The sequence below is a fragment of the Cicer arietinum genome, chromosome 5 (assembly GCF_000331145.2).
Source record: "Cicer arietinum cultivar CDC Frontier isolate Library 1 chromosome 5, Cicar.CDCFrontier_v2.0, whole genome shotgun sequence".
Lineage (NCBI taxonomy): Eukaryota > Viridiplantae > Streptophyta > Magnoliopsida > Fabales > Fabaceae > Cicer > Cicer arietinum.
In genome coordinates, this window is record NC_021164.2 from 58,019,970 (window position 1) to 58,037,910 (window position 17,941).

The 17,941-nt window shown below is 31.2% G+C and overlaps 2 protein-coding genes across 2 annotated transcripts; one reads left to right on the plus strand and one right to left on the minus strand.

Moving 5' to 3' along the window:
* Positions 1–10,448: 10,448 nt before the first annotated feature.
* On the plus strand, positions 10,449–10,787 carry LOC101503860 (non-specific lipid-transfer protein 1-like). The gene has a single exon (XM_004500306.3). The coding sequence runs from the start codon at positions 10,449–10,451 to the stop codon at positions 10,785–10,787; it is 339 nt and encodes a 112-aa protein (XP_004500363.2).
* A 1,489-nt stretch (positions 10,788–12,276) lies between these two features.
* LOC101504176 (transcription factor RF2b-like) lies at positions 12,277–15,353 on the minus strand. The gene is made up of 4 exons (XM_004500307.4): positions 14,681–15,353; positions 13,976–14,108; positions 13,252–13,336; positions 12,277–13,120 (listed from the first exon to the last, which is right to left on the minus strand). The coding sequence occupies exons 1-4, from the start codon at positions 15,256–15,258 to the stop codon at positions 12,753–12,755; spliced, it is 1,164 nt and encodes a 387-aa protein (XP_004500364.1). The 5' UTR covers positions 15,259–15,353; the 3' UTR covers positions 12,277–12,752.
* Positions 15,354–17,941: the final 2,588 nt, after the last annotated feature.

Sequence of the window (17,941 nt, forward strand, 5' to 3'; positions counted from 1 at the left end):
TATTTAAAAAATAAATAAAAATGGGTTTATGCTGCACGTTTCTCGTTGTATCTCTCCATCTCTCTCTCTCTCATATACATCTTTTTTCAATGAGCTTTAAATGCAAAATGACTACTTCTCTATTGGAACTACAAACCTACACTAACCCCTAATAATTGCCTAATAACTATTTTTTTTTCAACGGCTACAAAATCCTTCAAATTCTTTTATCAAACATCTAAACCACTCTCATCACTCCAAAACTCTGATCATTTACCTTCCTCTTGGAGTGGATCATCCTCATGTCTTGCCACATCAACCTCTTCAATCAATCCTCCTCATCCTTCAAGCTCGTCCTCCTCTGATGACTTTTCCCCGTCCAAATAGGTGTATGGATCTTTCCAATTTTTTTTTATGGTTGACAAATTCAGAGGGAGATTGATTATGATCATCCTGCTATCAACTTTTTGTTTAAGAGGATTCTTTTTGAAACCATTATTTCAATCCTCTTGTTTATGCTAGTTAATATTTATGTCTTTTGAACCACCATTTTGTAATATCAATCTCATTAATATGAAGTCTATTTATGGTTAAATTTTATTATTTCAAAACTTTGGCATATGTTCAGGGGGAGTAATTATTTTTAAATTTAAAAATATTACACATATAATTTAGAGGGAGCATAAACATTTTATCTCATAAATTTTTTATATTTAAAATTATAATCTAAAGAATTTTGTCATCATCAAAAAGGGGGAGATTGTTGAGACAAAATTTATCTCAAATGATTTTAATGATAACAAAATTACTTAAGAGATTATGATTGTGGTTAATGACTAATATGTGCTTTAGAGTGAATTCTTATAAGAAAACAAGTTAGTCATCAATAAGATAAAAAGGAGAAAAATCTGAATCAATCCATCAAGTTTTTAAAACTGGAGGATATGATGAACCCTTGAGAGGATGACCTTCAAAGATGCATAATATTCATCATCACTGTAACTGTAACACCCCGTTTTTCAAAGCGAGGGTATATTTTTTTTTTTCAAAAGTAATTAAACTAAAACAGAGAAATAGATAAAGAAATGCCTTTGGATAAATAACTGAGTCATTAAAATTTACAAGCAGCGGAAAAGTTTCTCCAATTATAAATCCAAAACATTTACACAACCATAAATGGTACATGGAACCCATTCACATAAGAAGTCGTACTGGCAATAATAGTATAAATACAGTTTTCCCAAACTAAAAATACTCCAATCCAAAACGAAGGACACCTAGTTCCTATACATCATCCTAATCTGATCATCCTACCAAAAAGCTATACACCCTGAGTATCTCCACGCGCCCCGTGAGATCCTCCTAACGTAACTGCAGTCAAGCGTTCCCATCTCCATTCCCGTCCGTGGGGTACGAACCGGTAGGACCGTCCTGACTCTCATCTGAGGGCAAAGCCCAGATTTCCACAGTAATTGTAAAGGGTCACCAACCAGAAAATAACAGTTAACACATAACAATTAAGTTTTTAAATGCCCAAAATAACTTTTCAACTAAGCATGCACCTTAAAAGGATTTTCCATATGCTAAAAGTTCATATAATGCTTGCCAATTAACAATGAACTCAAAATGAAGTTCTCAAACCATCAAGTAATACATAATTGACCAAAGCATTGATAAATCAATTGAGCAATCGATTATCTAACTCAAAATAAGGACTTTTGCTGAGCCAATCGATTGCCAAATCGATTTGGTCAGTTCTGCTGAGTTTCTGCATGACCAAATCGATTTCTAAGTCGATTTTGTCAGTTCTGATGAGTCCCTGGGTTGCCAAATCGATTTCCAAATCGATTTCGGCAGTTTTGCTGAGTTCCTGCCTCTCTGCCAATCGATTTCCAAATCGATTTCTTAAAAGATTTTGAAAGATATATTTATACAATCGATTGGCAAATCGATTAGGTCAAAATGGTGAACTTCCTGCAACTCATCCAATCGATTGGGAAATCGATTTCCCTGATCGTTTTTCCAAAAATTCATGCATTTACTCAAGTCATTCCTAATCAAGTTCACAACCTAACACTTAGCAATTCCTACACGATTACCACGGCAATTGGGATCTCGATAACCATCATACTTACACACAACAATCAACACATAACACTTAGCATTTTCAACGCAATTACCACAACGACTCAAATTCAAATCACTTAATCATAAAACTCAAATCAACCACGACTCGCGTGCCAAGCACCCTAATGCAATGCGTATATGCCAAAATGCATGGACTCGGAATTCCAAACCAAAACCCTCCTCGAAGGGCCGTAAATCATAATTGTACCGCCTATCGCAGGCCAAAGTACCAATTACCGAGGTGCCACCTATCACGGGTCAGCACGATTTACTAAAATGCGTAAATCATAAACGTACCACCTATCACGGGTCAGTACAGTTTACCGAGGTGTCACCTATCACGGGTCAACACGATTTACTAAAAGAAAAAGCGGGAATCGTAAACGTACCGCCTATCACAGACCAGTACTGTTTACCTAGGTGCCACCTATCACGGGTCAGCACAATTCACCAAAAACGTAAATCGTAAATGTACCACCTATCACGGGTCAGTACAGTTACCATGGTGTCACCTATCACGGGTCAACACGATTTACTAAAAGAAAAAGCGGGAATCGTAAACGTACCGCCTATCACAGACCAGTACTGTTTACCGAGGTGCCACCTATCACGGGTCAGCACAATTCACCAAAAACGTAAATCGTAAACGTACCACCTATCACGGGTCAGTACAGTTACCATGGTGTCACCTATCACGGGTCAACACGATTTACTAAAAGAAAAAGCGGGAATCGTAAACGTACCGCCTATCACAGACCAGTACTGTTTACCGAGGTGCCACCTATCACGGGTCAGCACAATCCACCAAAAATGTAAATCGTAAATGTACCACCTATCACGGGTCAGTACAGTTTACCAAGGTGTCACCTATCACGGGTCGACACAATTTACCAAATGAAATGCATGAGCATACACAGACTCCATTCACAACAATCGTTAAGCAAATGCAGATATTAAAAGATTCCCCATTTTTAATACCCATTTAACTTAAACGACTTTCAAACAACATTAATTAAATAAGTCATTAAGAGATTCCCCGTTCTTAATACCGATTTAACTTAATGATTTTCAAAACAAAACGTTAAGCAAACAGTCATATTAAGAGATTCCCCATTCTTAATACTCATTTACCGAAACGACTTTCAAACAACATTAATTAAATAAGTCATTAAGAGATTCCCCGTTCTTAATACCGATTTAACTTAATGATTTTCAAAACAAAACGTTAAGCAAACAGTCATATTAAGAGATTCCCCATTCTTAATATACTTTTGACTTAAACGATTTTCTCGCAAAACATTCAGTAAACGAGTCATTAAGAGATTCCCCATTCTTAATACTCATTTACCGTTTAAACCCTAACAATTCCTTCCCACACAACTACAGATAAGTCCCTAATGCAAACTAGAAGTTTGGAAGGAGCCCTTACCTCAACGTTAGCTTTAACGTGCGTTTCCGGTACCGCGAGAAATTCTGGTAAAATCTCCGCTCGCAACGCCGCTTCCAAAATAGTTCACTAGCACCGTAGCGTGGTGGTGAGCAACTTTCCCTTCTATCTCTTCGAGAAATGAGGTTTGGATCTAGAAGAAACGGAGGGGTTTGTGTTTGGATCTCAAAAACCGTTTTTCTTCGTTTTCGAATCAAAGAGGAAGAGTGGAGTTGCGAAAACCTTGATCTAACTCACACCCAACTCGCGGTCACAGAGAGGAAGAAGATGGAGTTTTGAAATTTTCCTTCCTTTCTTTTTCTTTCCTTTGTTTTTCCCTTCTTCCTTTTTCCTTCCTTCCTTTATATATTATTTTCTTTTCCTTTTCCTTCCTTCTAGTTTTCCTTTCTTTTTCCCCCCAAACTAACACATATAAACATAAATATATATTTACATATATATATTACTTACTTTTAATAAATATCTCCAAAATATTATTAACTTTGGCTTAAAAGCCTCCGAGCCCAAATCCAAAATACACCAAAAATACATAAATAGTACTTTAAAATTACGGGTCTTACAGTAACCATGATTTTTAGTCATGATGAGAAGTTAAAACGGTATCAAAAAATGAACAAATAAAGCATTTTAGTCAAGGAGGTCATATGCTAGATTTAACTGGTATGAGGATGGGTTGTACGAGGTATGAGGATGACCAATACAATGTAAGAGGATGGATCTATAGTCAACATCATTCTCAAAAGTTTAAAACGACCTAGCACTTCAACTTACAGAAAGGTTGTATCCCACAAAGTCAAAATCATAGCCTTACATGTCTTGAAGAATGAAAAGAGAAAAGGACAGCTCATGACCAAGTACCTAGGAGGTTTGAACCTCTTGTACGAGGATGGACTGCATCTGTCCAAGGACAGCTGGATGGCAGTTCTATAATTAGGATCAAAGACTTTGGACTTTTTGATCAAGTCCCCAACAGTCATAAGATGTTTGTCACATGGAAAAGGCATCTCAAAGTCTCTATAAAAGGCAGTATGCTCTTCATCATCAATACACAACAACATTGCATAAAATGATCAAGAATCTTAAAGCTATCAAGAGTCATTTCATCCCCTCTTTATACTTTCTATAATCCTTCATTAGATCTTTGAAATATCTTTTTTAGAAAGTGTTTAAGAAAAGAGAAACAATCATACTCATATCACTTTGTAATTTGCACGTGAGTTGCACTTGGAAATAGTTGAAACTTGTTATAAACAAGATTGTAAACTTGATGACGCTAAAGAATACACAAAGTGTAATCAACCTCAGTGAGATGTTAATCAGTTTGATCATTAGTAAAATCTCACAAGTGTGTGAGGACTAGATGTAGCCTTCATTGGGTGAATAGTATAAAAGTTGTGTATGTCATTCTCTATATTTTCTCTTTCTTTTACTCAGCTCAAATTCAAAGGTTTAAATTACGATCCTTGGTTTCGCATCCTCTCTGAGATGATAGCTTTTCAAAACACGTTAAAAACCTTTTGAAACAACAAAATCCCTATTCAACCCCCTTTCTAGTGATATTTTAGCTACAACAACTACTTTTGAAAAGTTAGATTCAACTATTTTTTAAATCACAAGATACATGAATGTGGCGCATCATAATGATTTGAAACTTTGTACCAAGAGTTGATCAAAGTGATTCAACGCTTGCTGAAAAGAAAGAAGTAGATTGGACAACATAAGACAAAGCTAAGGTCCTTCTAAATTCTAAAGCTCAATTATTTTTGTTTTGTATTTTAAGTAGGGAAGAAAGCGAAAGAGTTGGTGAATGTGATACGACAAAAAAAGTATGAGATACATTACGAACTCATCACCAAGGAAGAAGCAATGTTAAAGAAACAAAAATTGATATTGATATACGAAAATTTGAACTATTTGAGATGAATGAATGAGAAACCATTGATGAAATGTATTCAAGATTTACAACCATTGTAAATGAAATGCGGTCTCTTGGTAGTCCAAGATAGAGTAAGAAAAATTCTGAGATGTCTTCTAATCATATGGAGACCAATGGCCTCCTGCGATGATTATGATGAATCAAACATAGAAGAAAATGAAGAAGCCAACATGTGTCTAATGGAAAACTTAAAAAACGATGAGGTAATCATTTCTGAAATGTGTCCTTTATGTGAATAAATTGAAAAAGAATTTGATAATTTGTTAAATGACTCAAACTTTCTAGCTAAAAAAATTGGCTCCTAAAAGGAACAAGTTTGCAACAACAAAAAAGATAGAAGAAGAAAAAGAGATAACTCAAGCTACGAATGATGAACTACAAAAATTCATTAAAAGTTTGCAGAAGTCTCATTTTAAAACATGTGAAGAATCTGAATGTCAAGAACGTTCTACAATTCAAAAGGAGAACATTCTACTCAAAACATAAATTGATTATCTTAAAAATGATTTATCAAATTTTATTAAATCCACTGAAACTTTCCAAAGAATTATGGAATCTCAAGTAGAAATATTTGATTAAGTTAGACTCAGTTTTGACAAAACAAAATGTTCTTATTGCATCAGATAGGAATTATGGGATCTTTATGAAAACTTTTTTGAACTAGAAAGAAATTAAGAAAAATGCAAAACAAAATGTTCTTATTCCAATACAATTGGACATCTTGATTATGTATGTTATTTTAAAAACGAGATGAAAAATACAAATCAAGACAACCTTTCAAAAAAGAAGAACGTTTTGGTATCATGATAGAACCTTCTCCATAAGAAATAAGAAAATGTTCTTATTGTTCAAAGATTGGTCACAGTGAATGAAATTTCTACTTGAAGAAAAAATATAGTATTAAAGAAAAATTTAACTCTTAAGGACCCAAGACCAAATGGGTACCTAAAAATCTAGTAACATCAAATATAGGTTGGTTTTCAAAATATAAAGAAAAAGCTATGGTACTTGGACAATGGTTATTTGAGACATATGACACAAGATAAACAATGTTTTCTTTCCTTTGCCAAAAAGGATAACCTTTGGGAATAATGATCAGGCAAAAAACAAAGGTAAAGATATTATAGGTAAAAAAAACTCTGCAAAAATTGTCGAGGTTCAATACGTTGAAGATTTAAAACATAATCTTCTAAGCATTAGTCAATTGTGTGACAATAGTTTTGAGGTTATCTTTAAGCCAAACATATGTGAAGTCAAGTAGACAACTTCTGGAAAAATCTTTTTCTCTACATCTAGAAAGAAAAATCTATATGTTTTATATCTTGAAGAATTACTTACTGAATCATGATTTATGTCCATAAACAAAGTTAAGTGGATATGACACAAACAACTGGGCAAGTTAGCATGAAAACAGTTTCAAAATTTTCCAAACTTGATCTTGTTAGAGGTCTGCGAAAAATAAGTTTTGATAAAGATAAAGTATATGAACCTTGTGCTAAAAGAAAATAAGTCAAGAATAGTTTTCATTGAAAAGATTTTATTTCAACTAAAAATTCTCTTGAATTGCTTCACATTGATCTTTTTGGTTCTATAAAAACTACAAGTTTAGGAGGAATGAGATATGACTTTGTTATCTCACGTTATACATGGGTACTTTTCTTAAAACAAAAAGATGATTCTTTTGATGCCTTTCAAACCTTTTGTAAGAAAGTTCAAAATGAAAAAGGTTCTAACATAATTTCTGTAAAAGTGAACATGGAGAAGAATTCATAAATGCATCTTTTAAAAGTTATTTTTTATTTATGAAAATGACATTTCTCATAATCTCTCTTGTGCAAGAACTACTCAACAAAATGGAGTTGTTGAACGAAAGAATATAACATTACAAGAAATAGCAAGAACAATCTAGGAAGAATCAAATGTTGAGAAATATTTTTGGACTGAAGCAATCAACACTTCTTGTTACTTTTAAAATCATGTATCAATAAAAAAAAATCATCAACAAAACACCTTATGAATTATGGAAAAACAGAAAGCCAAATATCTTATACTTTTACATTTTTGGCTGCTACTGTTATATTTTAAATAGCAAAGACAATCTAGGGAAGTTTGATGCTATATAAGACAAAGTCAGTTTCTTGGGTTATTCAAATAATTCCAAAGGTTATCACATATTTAATCTAAGAACAAAAACTATTGAGGTAAGTATGCATGTAATATTTGATGAATTTGATGCTCTTGACATACAAAAGATGATGAATAAGAAGAACAATCTGAGCAACAACAACATATCATTCCTCATAAACACGAGATTGATCATCAGCCTCCATTTCAAACTCTTTCAAGAAGTTGGAAAACCATAGGAGATTATCCAAAAAATAAAATCATAAGAAACACGTCAGATGACATTAGAACAAAAATATCCTTTAAAGATGATGACAACAACATAACAATTGACTCTCTAATGGAACCAAAGTCAATCAAAGAAGCCATAGTTGATAATTCATGGGTTAAAGCAATGCAAGAAGAACTTCTCCAATTTGAAAAGAATCAAGTATGGACTCTTGTCCCAAATCCACAAAATCAAACAATTATAGATACAAATGGGTATTTAGAACAAATTTGATGAAGAAGGAAGAATAATAAAGAATAAAGCAAGATTGGTGACTCTAGAATATATATATATATATATATATATATATATATATATATTTGTGTCTCGTGAATCAAAGCCTTTATGCTAGTTCAGTATAAAAAAAATGTAAAAATGAAAAAAAATTGTTGAAATATGTACTAAATAAATTGCTTGTTTAACTGTATAAGTATTATATTTGCATTTATATATGAAAAATTGAGTAGTCAAGTATCAATTTAAACTTATTTTCTGAAAAGTTACATTTTATTCTACTCATTTTCACAAGTTGCTTTTAATATCTATAATTTTGTTGAGTCTAGGCACAATCAGATAACTCGGGTCTGTTTAGTCGATGAAACAGTAAATTAGTGTCAATGTATGGTTGATTTGATGCATCAGATCAACTTTTATTTACAAATACTGAATAATTTTATATTTTATTAATGTTTAATTTATTGACTTTTCGTATTAATATCATATGTTAAATTCTTTTATTATGTCATAAAAGTTGCCTAGAAATATTCGAAATCGATTATGAGTCTCTTTCAGTTTAATTAGGAGATATGCGGTTCAAATCCATCATTGAAAATGTCTTAATAGAAGGTGGGAGTTGCATCATGTGTTTCTAAGCATCTTTGTCGATTGCCTTAATATTTTGCATTGCTTTCTCCAATCCTGGACCACTGTATCATTTGCTGTCAACCAAATAAGTTCTTTCATATGTCATGCGGAATACTTTTTTTCTTCCAATTTTCATATAAGTGCTTAACATATAATCTATGTTCCACATGGAACCCAACGTTCGCAATAACAAGTATCAATCCCTGAAATCAATTCATAAAGCAACTAAATATATAGACAAATATAAAAAAGATTCATAAATGAAGGTATACATAACTTTTGCTGATCTAAAATGAATGCATATTGCCTATGTTGAACATTGTTGAGGTCATTCAGTAAAAGATCTAGAAACCATTGTCATGGGTCTCTTGCTTCCGCTTCTACAATTGTATATGCAATGAGAATCATCTGATTATTTTCATCTTTATGTACTACAACTATTAACTTACCACCATATTCTTCCTTCAAGAAACAAACATCCAACTCAATTAAAGGTATGCATGTATTAGTAAATACAACTTTACAAGCCTCCAAACATATATATATTCTCTCAAAAATTGATCCAACATTAGACTTACCACAATACACAATACACTATTTTTCTATAGAAGAGTTAGAATTTTTAATTGATTGGACAAAATTGAGGACTACACAATACACTGTTTATACCTTGGTTAATCTAGTTGAATCTTAACCAGAGTGGCAACTAAAATGGTTACCTATTAACTAAAGCTAACTGAATGTGGTTAGTAAGTCACTAACTTATAATGAATGAGTCAACTAAGTTACTTACTCTAATATTCTATGACTTTTATGGCGGCTACAAATTATTTGAGTGAAGCTGACACACTAATAATAACAAAAGTACCTGACTAATATGCTCATGATGCAATAGAAATAATTTGGCATTGTGCATGCTAGTCATCTATCACTAGGTCCTAATTTCAAAATCATTATAAGCAACTTCTACATTTTTGAAGTTTCCTGATAAATTCCTTACTTTGAATTTTCTAACAATGAATAATCCCACACACAAGAAAAATCTATGACTCGGGCGAATAAATTTCTCGCAGCCCTTAGACTCATCTTAGTTACGGAAACAAATCTCCTGCAATTATCGTATCCATGTTACGGTTTTCAACCATATAATACTTATCAACAATTGAGATGTTTAAGGCTCCGTTTATTATATATTATAAAAAAATTCTATACTCAATAATTTAAATATTACTTTTTTTAAATGAAGGTTTATTTTGTGTTTGTTTTTCTAGTGAAAATCACTATTATTTAAAACAGTCACTTATAAAAAAAAATGGCTTTTTTTAGAAAGCTACTAAAAACATCTTCTAAAAAAATCAATTTTTAGATTATTTTTCATAATTTTATTTTTTTAAGTTTTAACAAGTGAATTTTTAAAAATTATTATTTTATTTAAAATAAGTGAGTATTTTAAAAAAAAATTGAAATAAACGCATTATAAAACTTATTTTTATGAATGTGTGATTTAAATCATCCAAACTCAAATTAACGACTGAAATTTCTACTAAATATAACTTTGTCATTTTCCTATGAAATTCAGGTCCCCTAGACACCAACCTTATATAAACCATCATTAATTAAACCCAACACACCAAATAGCACATTGAAGCAAAATTGCTTACTTTTTGAGTAGAATATAAAACCTCTTTTTATATTTAAAAAAAATGGGCAAAGTTGCATTAATTGTTATGATTGCTTGCATGTTGATAGAAAGTTCTCATGCTAAAGCAACCTTAACATGTGATCAAACAACCATATTTCTGACTCCATGCATACCCTATGCAGTATTAGGAGGGAGTGTATCACCCTTATGTTGCCAAGGTGTTTACTCTATAAATGCTGCTTATAAGAATGGTGATGATAGAAGAGTTGCATGCCACTGCATTCAGGATACGGCTGCCAAAATCCCTTTGATTAACTATACACGTGTTAATCAAATTGGTGAGCTATGTGGATCTAAATGTCCCTATAAAGTTTACCCTAACACTAATTGCTCTAAGTAAGTCTTCTCTCTTTTTTGTGTCTAGCATTCATGTCCAATTTTTTTTTTTTTTGGTTTAGGGTAATAATTAGCACGAAATTAGTTACTGGATTTATTTGACATTCATTTTGTAGGACAAACAAAGACAAGTGTAAATAAATCAATTAAGTTATAAAAATAATATATTATGATAAGTTATAGAAATAATTTAAAAACTACATAAAATATAACTATATTTTCTCTTTCATTATAAAGCATATACATAACCACTAATTCAATAAGTTTTTAATTAAGATATTTACCAAATACACCCTAATTATTGATTTTGGTGTGATTGCGCAGGGTGAAGTAAGCAGCGATTAAGGGTGCAACATTTGTGACTACTACTAGTAGTGCTGCAAAGATTATTGTATGGCGATTGGCGAATAAAGAAATATAAGCCTTGTACCAAAAAATAAATACATATAAGCCTTGTTATAGAAAATAAAGTGTACGGATAGTTACATCTTATGTAACGATCCGATGAATTAATATCTTGAACAATGTCTATCATCTTTCATCAATAAAAATATTCCTTTAATCTCCTGTAAATATAGTCTAATAAGGATATTGATACAGAATTATTATTATTATTATTATTATTATTATTATTATTATTATTATTATTATTATTTTCTCTTTGTCTAGATGTTGTTAGCTTAAAACGGACATGAATTTAAAAAAGAAGAACAAAGAAAATATTTTCCCTTCTAAAGTAATTGTCGTCTTAAGCATTTAAAATATTTCAGCCCTAGTAGGAGAGATTGGCTTCAATGGCTATCGAAGCATCAAAGACATTGAGTGATTGTTTATTTTATAAAAATAATTTTTTTTCATATTTTTCTAAAATATACATTCATTTTAAATTACTAATAAAAAGTTGAGACATTGTAATGATGAAAATATGAAATGCTACCTATAGATGATGCATTAATGCTACTAATAAAATGACGTGTATTTTTATGTGTGCCTGAATGATTTAAATTTATGGTTATCACTTATCACCATACAAGAATTACTCCTAATAGTGACAGTTTATATAAGACAGCTGCTAAAGATACAATTCTGCATCATCCTTTTTTCAGTATTAGGACCCACCGGGCTGATTTTGAATATTAATGTCATGTAAGACAAAAAAACTAGACAAGACGATAGTTTTAAAGGTACGGCAGAGAGAGAACCAAGAGGGGTTGGCATTCTTATCTCCAAGTCTTTAAAGACAAAGGACAGTTTCTGTTAGGAAAGCCAAAATTGTTATACATGGACCATATCTTCTGAAACCTTATCTCGTAATGAATTCATACTGATGATGTCAATAGTAGTTAGAGCTATAAAAATAGGATGCAATACAATCAGTTAAGACATGTTATGCCTAAATGATCAATTCATACAAATATCTAATCTATGATACATAATACAAGAAGTCTCCAAAACTCAAGTTACTTTTTAATGAGCAAAAGGAACCAAAGGCATAAATCTAAAATAATAATAAATATAATTATAATTACTAGAAGAACTATAAGTCCTCTTATAGATTCTTTTCTGTTTTGGATAATGCATCTTACATATCCTTCAATTGGAACAAACAACAAATCACAGTTTACATATTAGTATCATGTAAATGATGATACATATGACCAGAGAGGGATCGAAAAACATCCCAACATACATAGATACAAGAGAATGACCTTTCATTCCTTCTAAAACCCACAAGCACAAAAATGCCACGCTTCAACATGATTGCAGGAATTTTTGTGACAAAACCACAAGGGTGCTTCCCAATTTTAGGGAGCATCCATAAGAATAAACAATCAAGAATTAAATCTTAATCTAAATGGAATATTTAATGAAAAAGAACCTTCATTACGTGACTACATGTCAACACTATAGACAAATTGACAAAAGAGTACCATAAATAAGTCAGCAGGTCAAGCAGTTTAGGTTAAACTCAAAATGTAGTGCTACTCTCACTTGCAGATATCGAGGGACCTTCGGACTTCACGAGGGTTGTTCCTTTGCTACTAATATCGAGTCCCTGCAAACGGCCGAGCTGGTCATTTTGTAACATCTCTGAGATTTGATGAGAATTGGTTTGTTGCAGCTGATGAGTTGGCATGTTAGATGAGGAGTGACCAAATTGAGGAAATTGTATGTTCTGGTGACCAGAAGGACCTGAATGTTGTGGCATTGAAAAGAAATTTGACCCTGCAAATTGCATCTGGTGCATTCCCAGATTATAAGATTCAGAGGGGTTCATTGCCTCCCCGGTAGCAATCTTTAGCCTCTCAACTTCCTTCATCAATGCATCATTAAGAGCTACATAAAATCAGAAACAAATTCCAATATATTATATAATTTTAACAAAATCATTTCAAAAATTATCATATGAAAAATGTAAAGCTTTTATCAAATTGTCATAAGAAAGTGATTGACTTAATAGTAGTTACCATCTCGAAGGTGTGCCTGTTGTTCCATGGCTTGCAGACGAAGCTTAAGCTCGGTATTTTCAGTACTCAAACCAGTTGTGTCCCTCTAAAAAAATCAATAAGTGGTGAGTCAAACTCCTATAGCCATTAGTTTGTGCATAACAGATAATGAAGTTCAACTAAAATCCAACATCCATACCAGAACTACTAAAATAATTTGTCAATCTAAATTACTATTCTGAAACATGATAAAGAAATATGTAGATTTCTGTACCAAAAAAAGAAAGGATTTGTGAAGAGAAATATAAGAGGAGTGTGTCCAATGTCCACTGTCCAAATTCCTAAATGTGACATTTACATCGATAAAAGCAATAGCGACAAAGATATATCTTCTATTATAATTTAAGTGCATTGTTTGAGCAGCTGGTGAGAAATGCCTACACAAGGCCGTAGAAGAAATATTTCCAGGCAATAATGTTTGATTATAAGAATCCTCAGACAATAATCAAAAGCCACAAAAAAATTAAAAACTAAAGTATCATATTAAAATCTAGTTCAACTAACTTGTTAATACATTTCTAGCATAATATGCAGTTCCAATCAACAAAATGGGCAAATAATACACAAAAGAATGTCTGGTTTGTTGTGTGACTTGTGCAAAGATAGAGTAAACATCCAAGTACATTTTGTTTTATGGATAAAAATATTGTTGTTCTTCTGGATATAAGTTGACAGTGACACTAACCTGGTATAGTGTCAATTGAGCAGAAAGAGTAGTGGCTTCTGTTTGAAGGGTTTGAACCTTGCGCTCAAGCTCTTGTATATAGCGGGCTTTTCTTTCTTTCGAGCGTGCTGCAGATTGTCGATTCGCAAGTATTCTATACATAACAACAATACTTGTGAGAATAATAATCCAAAAAAATCCAAAGCAGTTACTAAATACAATAACTGAAAATAAAATGAAACTAAAGCAGCATCTCTGGCATAAACATTCAAGAAGCATATGTAGTTGTTACAAATTAGAAATCCACAGTAGTTGTAAACGCATTGTTCTTAAAATGTAGCACCCAAACAACTACATATCAAATAATCTAAAAAGAAAAAGGAAGATTCCAAATTGTGTCTATTTATTCAGATATTGTAAATAACCATTATGATGCCATTAGATTTAACATAATTTTTACACAACACAGAAAGATTAACATAATTAACTAATTACATTTTCAAACTAACGATACATTTATTTTTAGTTAATACATAATTATATAATCAAAGAATCTATAAAACACAATAATAATGAATTAATTACAATTAGGATTATAAAAGTCAATGTTAATCCATTATATTACATTCAGTTTTAGAAAGCAAAATTTAAGAGCAAAAAACTTGATACATTTTCCAACGAAGATAAATCGAGAAAAAAATATTCGAAGCAAAGATCGAAGAAAACCTCTTGGCACGCTTTGGATCAATAGTCCAAAGCTCAGCGAGTTTATCAGGAGGCATAGCTTTTTTAGCATCCATGATCTCTCCAAACATGCTCGTCGACGTTGAACCGTCAACGGAACAACTATGTCTATGCCTCGTTCTCGGTGTAGTAGCAGCGTTCGGACTTTTCTCTCCGTCGTTGTTTCCGCTTGTTCCGGCACCGTTACCATAACCGCTCGGATCCGATCCATTTCCTCCACGATTCGAACCGTTTACACCTCCTCCGAGCTTCTCCACGTCAATGTAGGTGAAGAACAGGTCGTCTTCGGATCCGATCTCTTCCAGGCTCGCCGTTGAAGATCCGCCGTTTAACGGATCCGACGGTGAAAGGTCCATCATGTCGTCAGGTAGACGATAACTGATTTCTGAGTGCGCTCTCCGGTGATGAGAGTGAGATTCTCCGGTGCCGTCTCCGGCGAAGGGAGTGGTGGAAGGGCCGTTAATGCCGCCGCGAATAAAGACGTTGGAAGAAGGCGTTGACGCTGTAACATTGGGATTTGGATTTGAGTTGGAAGGTGGATCTTGCATATGTGTTGCCATTCTATTTTCTTCTCTGTTTTTTCTGAGTCTCACAAAATCACGCACAATCTCTCTCTCTCTCTCCTTTCTTCTTCCTCACCACGTTGCAAACAAAATTTTAACATTTTAACATTTTTACTTTATATTATTTAATGTATTTATTATTTTATTTTCTTTAATGTATTTTTTAGTTAAAAAAGTATTTAATGTATTTTATAGTAGTAGCATTTTTATGTCAAAAAAAAAGTAGCAGCTTTTTATTCATATTTTATTTTTAACTTTTACATGCTCTTATTTGAAATTTTAGAGATACGGTGTGCTTGAAGACATGCATGCATTGGTTGAAAAGTTTGTTTTGACAGACGGTTGGTTAAAGGGTTTTCATTTTATTTTACTTTATTTTAACGATTGGAATTTAGTGCATTAAAATTAAATAAACATTGTTATTTTTTTATTAATTAAAAAGATGGGAATTTAATGCACTAAAATTAAATGAACATTGTTATTTTGTAAAAGTTTAAATATCTTTAGCTTTTGTGAAAAAAATATATTTTAGTTTTGAAAATATGTTTTAGAGTTTTCTTTTAAAAATAATAATGTACTTCTTAGAGTTAGAAATGATTAATTCTTTTATAATTTAATTTTAATTTTTCATAAGAATGTTTGAGAAATAAAAAGTGTTTAATTTTTATATACAATCACTTAAAAATATTATATATATATATATATATATATATATATATATATATATATATGGAGTTAGAGAAAATATGTTAATCTATCTATTATGAGTATATAGTTTGACCTATTTAATGTATCGTCTAGTATGATTTATTTAATAATGTTAAATTTATAATTTTTTAAAATCTATTAATTTAAATAGATCAGATTTAAATTTATAATATATATATATATATAATTATTATTTATTATCATTGTTATTTGTTAGTAATTTAGTATTTATTTTTAGATGATAGTAATGCCTTTTGTTTATTGTTAATTATAGAATGAATTCTGTTTTATTTGTAATTTTTTTTTTTTTGAAGAACTTGTTGTAATTTGCTAATTATGGAGTTTAATTTGTTTGTTTATTATTTTTTAAATGTTGTTGCAAACTTATTGGTTATAATTTTATTAATTTTTCTTATATTTATTATTTTATTAGTATTCTTTATATATAAAGGTCTAGTTTAGTCTATTTAAAAAATTATAAAATATATTATTTAAATATTTTAAGATAAAATAAACTTTTAAATAAGCTTTCGGATGAGACCAATATTTTAAAAAGACCGGACAAAAAAGAAAACCTAGAATAGACTGTAGGCTAGACTCGGACCTAAAAAATTAATCGTAGGTCTCAAAATTAGAAAAACAAAAAGTCATGTGACTTTTTTAAATGATCATGTGTCACTTAAATAACTATAAATTTTGATCATCCGTATATGATTGTGTGGTCAAGATTTAACTCCCTGATTCTTTTACCGTAAAACTATTTTCATTTGATATGCTCTCAAAATATATATATCTTATAATTTATTGTTACATCATTTAGTAAATTAGTATGATAAACTATGTATCTTAAACTCATTAAATTAACTGATTTGTTTTATGTGTATATATAAATTATTATAAGTAAAATACATAAGATATATATTACTTTACATTTTTTTTTATAAATTAAAATTAAAAAAGATTTTATCTGACAAAATGTAATTTTTTATGTTATAAAAGTATTCTAACTAAAAAAGATTATAAAGTTTGTAAGATTTAATTCAACTAACAGATGCTGATATTGTTAAGTTTTAAATTTTAGACATCGTAATTATGTACAAGTTTCTTTATTATTTTATCAATAAACAAAAAGAAAATGTTGAAGTAATAATGTCGATTTACAAGAAAGGGGTTTGAGTTGTAAATGCACCTTTTAAAAATTCTTGTTAAAAACTTAAGAAAATAACTCAAGATTAATCTTGGTTGTGAAAACAAAAAACGGAGAACGTTCTTGGTTAGTTAAAATCAGTAAATCAGTTTATGTATTTAACTTGATAATCAATCAAATTGAAAGTAAATAGAGGGAAGAGATACCACACAATGATATATCCTAGTTCACCCAACCCGGGTTACGTCCCGTCCTCACAATCGTGAGATTTTTCACTAAGTGTTTAAAACAAATAACCTTCTTGGTTTTACAGCACCTAGTTCAGATCAACCTTGATCTGCTACAAAGTTAAAACCTTTCCACCCAGAAAGGAGTTCAATCAAGTCACCAATCAACCTTGATATGATTTCTTACAATCTACCCAAACTATATTAAACTCTTATAGTTTGAGTTTTACATTAATGATGTGAATGCTTTGTTAGAATCTGAGAAGGCTCAACACTTGTTTGAGTTCTAATTCTTTGACAGAAAAATACACGAAAATTATTCTAGGAATCGAATGGGAAAAATCATAATTGATTCAATGTATGTGTGTGAGAGAAATTCAAGTATGATTGAAATGAGTAATGAATTTTCTTAGTACTTGAAGCTCAGATTTTTCCTTGAGCTTGACCTTCCTTTTATAGGCTTTTTAGAGCATTTAATATTGGTCAAAAGAGTTGTTGGTAGTGCTCTGTCAGATTTGACCAAAACCAATATATTTGAATAAAAACATTCCAGCCTTTGAACATAATTTGAACTTTGTTGACTGGGTTGGTTTCTTTG

What these genes read in the sequence shown, in the direction of transcription:
- LOC101504176 (XM_004500307.4), bottom strand. Translation starts at nt 15,258, where the DNA reads ATGGCAACACATATGCAAGATCCACCTTCCAACTCAAATCCAAATCCC. An exon ending in GATCCAAAGCGTGCCAAGAG is followed by an intron (nt 14,109 to 14,680) that starts GTTTTCTTCGAT and finishes TGTTATGTATAG; the next exon opens with AATACTTGCGAATCGACAAT. An exon ending in ACAGGCACACCTTCGAGATG is followed by an intron (nt 13,121 to 13,251) that starts GTAACTACTATT and finishes GATTTTATGTAG; the next exon opens with CTCTTAATGATGCATTGATG.
- LOC101503860 (XM_004500306.3), top strand. Translation starts at nt 10,449, where the DNA reads ATGGGCAAAGTTGCATTAATTGTTATGATTGCTTGCATGTTGATAGAA.